The sequence below is a fragment of the Gavialis gangeticus genome, unplaced genomic scaffold, assembly GCF_001723915.1.
Source record: "Gavialis gangeticus isolate Ggan-Ray unplaced genomic scaffold, GavGan_comp1, whole genome shotgun sequence".
Classification (NCBI taxonomy): Eukaryota; Metazoa; Chordata; order Crocodylia; family Gavialidae; genus Gavialis; species Gavialis gangeticus.
This window is the reverse complement of record NW_017729032.1, coordinates 1,062,867-1,071,987: the sequence shown is the minus strand read 5'-3', so window position 1 is coordinate 1,071,987 and position 9,121 is coordinate 1,062,867. Positions and strand designations below refer to the sequence as shown.

Sequence of the window (9,121 nt, the reverse complement as noted above, 5' to 3'; positions counted from 1 at the left end):
AAACTAGTCAGGGGGGATCAGCAGGCATTGGGGAAGTCCCTGTTACCCTGAGCACCGCCAGGAGTGACCAGGAATAATGGTCACAAGCTGGCAGAGGGGAGATTTAGACTAGACATCAGGAGGTGCGACTTCATGGTCAGGGTGGCTAGGATCTGGAACCAACTTCCAAGGGAAGTGGTGCTGGCCCCTACCCTGGGGGTCTTTAAGAGGAAGCTGGAAGTACACCTTGCTGGGGTCATTTGACCCCAGTACTCTTTCCTGCCATGGCAGGGGCTCGGACTAGATGATCTACTCAGGTCCCTTCCAACCCTAGAAACTATGAAACTATAAACCAAATCATTAAATCGGTAGGTCAAATCCTGGCTGGGGACTTGAGTTTTACATTAGTCATCAAAACTTCAAAATAATTCTGCAGCCCAAGGTAAAAACTGAAACAGACTGAAAGCAAGATTTCCCACTATAAGAAGTGACCAAGACAAGCAGAAGCACATCTTGCTAGAAGGCTGTTAACTGTGTCAAACCTAGCTTGAACGAGGACTGTAAGACACAAAGAGAGGGTTGTGGCAAACCATTCAAAACTCCAAACTTGCAACAGGACTTCTCCGTGTACAAGGCACATAGATCCCAGGGCCCAGAAGCAGTGCATCTCCTTTTGGAAGCAAACAGGTCTCAGAATGAGCAACTGAAAGATTTTGGCAATTTTAGGAAAATACCCACATCTCTGGAAAACTGGGAGCTCTCCGAACAGCATAAGATTTCTGTAAGGGTTATAACACAGTGGTCAATCTTATCCAAAAGCATCAAAAACACCCTAAGTCATTAAGCTGAGGCAAGCAACCCATTTTCCCTGAACTACGGCCCCACAGACATCGCTGCAACACTGACAAAAGGAGTTCCCTTTGCAACCGACAGTTTCAGAGATATTTTTTAAAAAGAGAGGCCTTCAGATATTGAAGCACACACAACTACATGGAACTCTATGAAATATGCACAATGATGAAGCTATTTATAAAACTGCATAACCTCAATAAATACAGGGCCCTAATATTTTAAACAAGCGGGCTGCCAAATCCTGTGACAAGCCCATCTACCTCTCCATGAGGTCCTCAGCTATCCTGATAACCATAGAAATCATAGAGAAGGAGGGTTGGAAGGGACCTCAGGAGCTCACATCTAGTAAAACTCCTCTGCTCAAAACAGGACAAGCCCCATCTACATCATCCCAGCCAAGGCTTTGTCTACCCGGGTCTTCAAAACCTCCAAGAATGCAGATCCCACCACCCCTCTGGGTAACCTGTTTCAGTGCTTCACCACCCACCTAGTGAGAAAGTTTTTCCTAATATCCAACCTCATCTTTTCTTGCTGCAACTGGAGCCCATTGCTCCTCGTCCTGTCATTTGCCCCAACTGAGAATGGGCCAGCTCCATCCTCTTTGCAACCCCCTGCAGGGAGTTGAAAGCTGCTATCAAATCCCTCCTCGGTCTTCTCTTTTGCAGACTAAATCATCCCATTTCCCTCAGCCTCTCCTCACAGGTCATGTCCTCCAGCACCCAAATCATTTTTGCTGCCCTCAGCTGGACTCTCTCCAACGTGTCCACATCCTTTCTGTAGCGGGGGGCCCAAAACTGGACACAGGACTCCAGATGTGGCCTCCCCAGCGCAGAATAGAGGGGAAGAATTACTTAAGGAACGAGGAATCTTGGTTGGAGGTATTCTTTGGTGAGGACAGACCTGCAGCTGTTTCAGTGCATCGAGCTTGAACAGGAAATGCATCCCACAGGCTGAAATGTGTTCAGTTTAGTCACAAGACAAAGATGGCCTTAAACACAGCTAGAATCACCTTTTGACTGAACATGAAAATCAGTAATAGGCTGGTAATCAGAGGGATTTTTCCCCACAGGAAACAGGGTTCTCTCCTTGTAACTGCAGTCATAGATACCATCTTTTAACTTGATAAAAAACTCACCTCCACACAAGAAAAGAGCAACAGCACCCAAAAAAAAAAAAAAAAGAAATGGTTTAAGGCTGTCGATAAATGTTAATCCCTGTTAAGCAGATTTTATTTTTATTTGTTTATTTATTAAGAATCGGCCCCTTTAATCCCGAACAAAGTGCCCATTACATCTCACAAAGAAGAGCTGCAATCTAAATAAACTCCCAAGGACTAATTCTCAGCCAAGCAAGAGGGCTGGGTTTCACTGGCACTCCCGAGAAAGCGCATGCAGCAGCTGCCTGCTCTGTGTGCGTACATCATTTCAACTCCAGCCTGCTCAGAAATGAAGGAAGCCGAGGAATGATTACACCTGCTGAGCAAAAAACCCAGATGGACAAACTCGAGACTCTTGCAGTACATCTGGTGACAGTATAAATCCTCCCCGAAAATCCAGATACCTGGCTGAGCTCACTTTCTTGGACAATAGAGGTTCAGGTCAGGACAATTGGGAAAGCTAAGGCAGAAAGGCAACCGACTCCCAACAGGGCCTTTCCAGCACCAGGGAAAGCCTGACAGCTGACTGGGAAGTCTCACCATGGCTGGGTAAGGCGTGTCCGAAAGCACTGACCCAGTCTACTACTCTAGTAACAAGCAGCCACAGCCCGCACCTCTAACGGACTCATTCAGATTCACTTTCTAGCCAGCCTAAACAAAACGCAAAGTACATGAACATGACCAAGATAGAGGTCGCAGATAAAAGCTATTCCCAACATGCTCCTGAACGATCTTCAACTTGTTCCCTCCAAACCCTATTGAGAGTTTCTGCATCCATCACTTGTGTCAGACGCACCGTTTCTTGGGTATGGGGAAGAATCTGCAGAACAGGGTCACAAGCTTGTGTGGCTGCTTTACTTCACCTGTGTGACCACAAACATTGCGTCCTCTTCCTGCCACACAGCACAGGACAACACGTCCCCAGGGAGCATAGCAGACAACTGGACAGCAATTCCAGGCCCTGTTCTGAAGACAAAATGCACCTGACTGCAGAACAAGGCCGCTTCCTTTAAGCGTCTCTTCAGCACACCCTGCCTTGGGGCAGCCACTCAAGCTTCCCCTGGCCTCCACTATTACATTCGCTGTAGCACACAAGCTCCTGCTCCTGTTGCAGACGCTGGATGCTGTTTATGTAGATCACTGTGGCACCCCGGTTCCTTGAGGTGAACTGCTGAGAGTCTTCCAGTTGCCTTTCTGCCAAACGCCAACAGACAGGACTGGACTGGATGACCCAAGTTGTCCCTTCCAGTCCCCTGCATTCACAAACAACTATCTACTAGATATTTTACTGGTCTCAAGTTGCAGCAAGGGAAGATGAGTCACTTTGTCTCCAGGAGGGTGGTGAAGCACTGGAACAAGTTACCTAACGAGGTGGTGGAATCACCATCCTTGGAGGTTTTTAAGGCTCAGCTCGACATGGGGATGATCTGGTTGGGGCTGGTCCTGTTTTGAGCAGAGGGCTGGACTCTATGCAACCTCCTGAGGTCCCTTCCAACCCTCATCTTCTATGATGGTATGATTCTATGATTAATGCTCAAATAGTCAACACCACCACTCACACCGGCCCTTCCTACACACCACAAAGTGAGCCCCAGCATCCTATACCAAAGTAGGACGTGGAGTAAAAAGTCCAATGGCCTCTGTAAGCCTCACTGGAGTACTGATTAATATAAGCATTCATTAATGCATATACAGCTCACATGAGGGCTGACTAAAGCAGGCCTCTCCAAAGGCTGACCTCACACCACCAGGATGCCTGTGAGACTCGATTTAACAAGACAGTGGGGTGTTCAAGGCAGATTGATAAGGGTGATGCTACAGAATCAAGAACACACCTGCTAGTAGCAGGAGGTCTGAGGCTTAGGGTAGTTTGGAAGAGGTGCTGGGGTTTATTATGTAAACCTGCAGACTTGTTTGATCCATGTGTACAGGACTGAAATCTTTGGGATCTGTGTTAGGCTTATGGGACGCAAGTAATTTTGGAGTCATACCTGTGGTTTACCACAAGCATTGGGGCTAACACCTTATAAGCCTCTGGCCAGGTGCATGAGTTGGTGCTTTGTAGGTAATAAACCTGGCCGAGCCTTTGCCAGTGAAACAACCCATGCCACCAGTGTGTGTAACATCTGAGGACTCTGAAACAACACACGCTGGCTACAGCAGCAGCACAGGCATCACCTTGACAGAGAACTACGCTGACCAGGGGAGGACACAGAGGAACAACAGCCTCAAAACCTACCACGTGCCACAGAGAACAGGAGAAACCAAGGGTATCTGTACCCTTGGAACAGATATCTGGATCCTACTTAGGATCGAACCACAGCCTTTACTCCTGCTGACATGATACAATGGTGGAGAGACACAGTTAGCTATGTCAGTTTGACGTCAAGTAGAAAGCAGCATAGATTTGTATTTTACAGGACTAACCACAGTAGATATATCTATATCTGTGTGTGCTGTAGACATCTCACAAGCTTGTGAGATAAAGCATTGGATGAAGTGAGCTTCAGCTCATGAAAGCTTGTGCTATATCTCTACTTTGGTTAACCTATGATAAGGCGTATTGACATTGCTCTACTGGACTGTACCCACAATAATTTTCTATCACTTACAGAAACAAGGCATGCTTTGCCATTATGCTCATATTCTTAGAATAACCTCAAAGGCTGGAAGAACAACTGCTCTGTTACTGAGGCTTTGTAAATTCTTATGACCGTTCAGCAAACATCTTCAGCTACCAGTGATGAAAACATTACCTTTCATCAACTGTATAAAAAACTCATAATGATCGTGTAGGCCTGAAAGATGCAGGATAAGTCAACAGGCAAGTCTAGCTTTAAGCAGATTAGTAGCGATCACAGGACTTGCAAGCTTTTCACATAAAAAAGAGCTACTGACAGTGACATTCCCTTGTAGTCTTCTCTGATGACAGTGATTTACGTCACCTTAGTTAGGTAAGGCCTGGCATACACTACTAAGTGATAGAGGTAAGTGTTGCAAACAGAGACAGCAGTGCTTTGGCAGAGGCACAGCCATTGTTTTCACAGACAAGTATTTGCATAGAACAACATTTGCGCATGCATGCAAATAATGCAAGCTATTCTAAAAGGGCCCCCCAACAAGTTAAACAGACCCAAAACACTGGCTGCCAGAGCAGTTACAAATTCATAGCCTTGATCACAACATGGGCCCCTGACCAGATGCTCTGAAAAAGAAAGCAATGAATATCTTACTCTGCTTTTATCAGTTTCTGAACCAAAGACGTCAAGACCTAAACACTAACATAGTCTACTCCTTTTCAGAACGGACATCTGAGAGGAACAACCAGAACTAAATTCAGGGACTGACTTAAAAGGAAAGATTAAAAGGAGTTAAATGTACATAGCTTCAGTATGCAATGGACAGCAGTTCAAAACTCACTGTCACTGCCTGGCTCCCAGCTGCTTCTAACAATGCTGAGAGCGCCTCTCTTTCCGATCAGATGTAGAAGGCCACCCATTACTCAATATCTGTCAGTCATAGATTAGATTCACTCTGCATGGGAAGACCTGCCCGAGAACTCAGCTGTTGCAAGATGCAGCTGTCTGACAATGTACTGACGACTGACGCAGGAAGTGTCATATTTTTCTCAAATCTTCTTCGCGTTGCACAGACTCCCACTTTGTCTCCGGGTGCAATTTAAAGGGATTGTTGATATGCAATGAGCCTGATACGGTTAAGTTGTGGATAAGAGAGGCACTGCTCTTCATGCTTTACTTCAGCTAAGGTCAGCTAGGAAGCCAGAGGTGAGATTTGTGGGTCTGGAAGAGGACCTTCTCAATGAAGGGGGCTAGGGACTCTTTCCCTAGCCCTGATTATGCCGACAAAACCTGCATGTGTACTTTAACGCTCATCTTTTGCCCCTGGGCCCCATCAGATGAGAAAGATAGGTCTGCCTTTGAGTGTGTGCTCTCTCACCTTTTAAAAATACATTGCCAAGTGCTTCCTACAAATGACTCTGGGAAGAGCAGAGTTAGTTACTTTTCTGCTGAAAAAAAAAATCAGCCTTCAGACGTGATAACCAACTCATTGCCAGGGCTTCAGGATTTCTGGAGTTCATTAGCAAAGCTTCATCAGAGAAGTCATCCCAAGAAGTAAACTAAAGAGACTGCCCTATAAACCATCACATCTGAAATGCCTGCATCAGATAGGAATGCCTGGAAAATACAATCCTTGTGTGGCTTCCGTGAGGAGCAAGGGACCTTTAAACACTATACAATGGCATGGCTCTGCACTGCAAAGACTGACTTTCCACTCTAAACAGCTGCTGAGCAGTCGCCTTCCTAATGTACAAAAAGCCAATAGCCAGGCAATAGGCAGGGACACAGGACTAAAGGAGCCAGACAAGCTAAACCAGTATCACTAACAGTCCTTGGCCCACAGAGTGTGAGGGAAGGATTTAGGCTCATATCCAACAGTTGTTCCAGCAGACAGGAATGTGCAATTGGGCCTCAAATTGAGAGCTCACTCAGTGTCTTTGCTGACTCCCAATATCCTCCCCTTTCATCCAGCCAGCAAAAACATGTGACAGCAAAGACATATTCCTTATGGCAGAAGCTGCTGTGATTACCCAGGCGCTGGACAGTGGAAGATTCGGAGATATAGAAGAAGAGAAGCCCACGGACTAGATAATGTTGTAACTTGTCATTTTCTTTTAGCCGAGTTTTAACTCCCAGACAAATTATGGATGGGCACGCAGAAGAGTAGCTCCTGACTAACTGAAGCCCAAAGCGTTTACTCTTAAGCATTTACTCTTAAGCAAAAAATAAATGTTAGGTCAATAAGTAACAAAACCTAATTGTTTATGAGAGGTGTAATAACATGGAAAGACTTTCCTTAATAAGCTAGCAAGCACAGTCTTTCAGTATAATCCTTTTCTAATAACCACACATGTCCATTTCAAGAAGGCTGTCACAAGACTCTAATACAATTTAAGGGAAAATACCACTCAAGATGTGATTCCTGCCCTGAGGAGCTTGCGAATTAATATTAAACGGAACAAAGATAACTGTATGGTAGCTAGCTCAAGGAGGTACCGGGATTGGCTCGTTTCTTGTAGGCATAGCCGAAGCAGGCTTTAAGGCAGGACTTCGGAGGAAGATGGCCTTGCAAACGCACTCTGCGAATTCACTCCATACATAAGGCAGGACAAGGCCCATTGTGGTACTAAAAGACAAAGCCTCGAGACCGGTATCACTGGAAGGGGAATGCAAAGCAACAAGGTCAGCTAAGCAGGAAGATTCACAGAAAGCCTCAGAAGGTCAGAAGCAGCTTGAATTTGCTGCAGGGAAGAAGCAGGAGGCAGTAGAATAACCTGGAGGGAAAGTGTGAGGGGAGCGGGTTAACAAGAAAAGCAGTTTGGTCTTTGCAGCTGCATCGGGATGGACTAAAAGGGTTGCAGCAAGGGCCTACAGAGCAGAGCAGAAGGTTTCATTGATCAAGACAGGAGATGACGGGGGCTGGCTGAGATATTTAGGCACCCACATGGAGAGAAAAGGCTGGATTATTTGGAGCATTTTCAAGCTAGATGAAAGCAGTCGTGGTAACTTCAATATCCAGCAGCTGGGAAGTCCTCTGGGAATGCAATATTAGTTGTATCACGGTGCTACCTAAAATAGGGGCAGGCAATTAGTTCAGCCGGAGGGCCACTCAATGAGTTCTGGTGAAGCATCCAGGCCCATGCAGTGCGCCGCAGGGGCAGCCACTGGTGAGGCTGGATACAATTAATTGGTGGGTGCCTGCCTGCAGGTCGGATCCAATCAGCTGACCTAGACGCTGGAGCGAAGTGATGACACCAATGCAAAAGACAAAAGTTCAGCAGGTTACTGTCAGGGAGCACCTGGCCCACGCTGGACTGCAGGTTCAGTGCTGCACATAGTCACTCGTTGATGCACAACTGTGCTAGAAAATGTCATTAGTAAACCTTGCCTTGTAGCACTGTCCAAAACAGGGTAGCCCACCTCTAGAAGAGCATAAGGAAGGGGGAAAGGAAAAGAGTGGACACTAACCTCATCGCTCTCCTCTACATCCACGTTGCCATTGGCATCATCATCCATCTGCTTGTGGATGTTGCGGACGGCTTCAAAGCTGAGCTGCTCATCTTCATTGTGACACAAGGGCTTATCGATTCGACAGAACTCTGTTAGGAGAAAAAACACAGGCATTAGGCTGCCTCAATCTCACTCTCATTAAATATTTATTTGAAGTGGCTGGGGGCAGCCCATCCAAGACAATGTTGGGGCACTTTAGTGTCTCATGCACAGAAACATGAAATACAACTGGCAAGTGGCTATGATTACAGCAAACCTTACAAAGTCCCAGGCCTTCACCTTACAGACCGATGCCTGTATCCCCTTCCAACACAGCAACTGAGATCAGAGCAGATGGAAATGCTCATCAGCTTGAGGGATGAGCGCTGGGCTTTCTGCTTCAAGAAATGCAACTTCGCTCTCCCTAGTAATGTACTTGTCAGTATTCTCTGGCAAGGATGGGACCTCTGGGGTTGTTTCTGCTTATATGCTGGATTTATTTCCCCATGTGGGTTTCCTGTTTGGCATGGAGATCCTATTATTTGTACTACAGTAGCATCCAGGAATAGGATATTTGGGGGTGGGGATTCAACTCATTTTGATTCATACAAACACTTTAACAGGGAACTGTGCTTTAGTCCATCCAGAACTGGTCACTTAGAACTTGATACTTCTGGTTCAAAACCAGCACCTGAACCTGTGCTGTGCATTTACCAGGCAAACAGGGCTGACACAAAAGCCCAGGTACCATGCTTATAGGAGGCTTTACAAGTTTTTAGAAACAAGCATCTGGGTAGCATAAAGATATTTTCACCTAACAAGTACCTGGACCAAAGTTACTCTAGACTGTTAAGGATGTGAAAGGTTTTATCATCTGATTGCTGTTCTGGGGCTTCTGTGAAATGAGTCTGATAGGTCTTAGCTCAGTTGCCAATGGACAAGTGTGAACATCATAAAAAAACACCATCACAATTAGCCTCCCTGCTAAAAGTCTCAGCAGGAAAGCCAAGGCTCCCCTCCATCTCGAAGGCGGTTCTTCCAAAGAGAGACAAGGGTACTGGCAGGA

General features: G+C 46.1%; 1 protein-coding gene across 3 annotated transcripts in view; it reads right to left on the bottom strand.

Moving 5' to 3' along the window:
* STIM1 (stromal interaction molecule 1) overlaps window positions 1-9,121 on the bottom strand; it is a 175,465-nt gene that overhangs the window by 94,338 nt on the left and 72,006 nt on the right. For all 3 annotated transcript variants that reach the window (XM_019524620.1, XM_019524621.1, XM_019524622.1), the window contains exon 3: window positions 8,035-8,165. In XM_019524620.1, coding sequence (XP_019380165.1) covers window positions 8,035-8,165 — 131 coding nt within the window. The remainder of the gene's footprint in view (window positions 1-8,034; window positions 8,166-9,121) is intronic.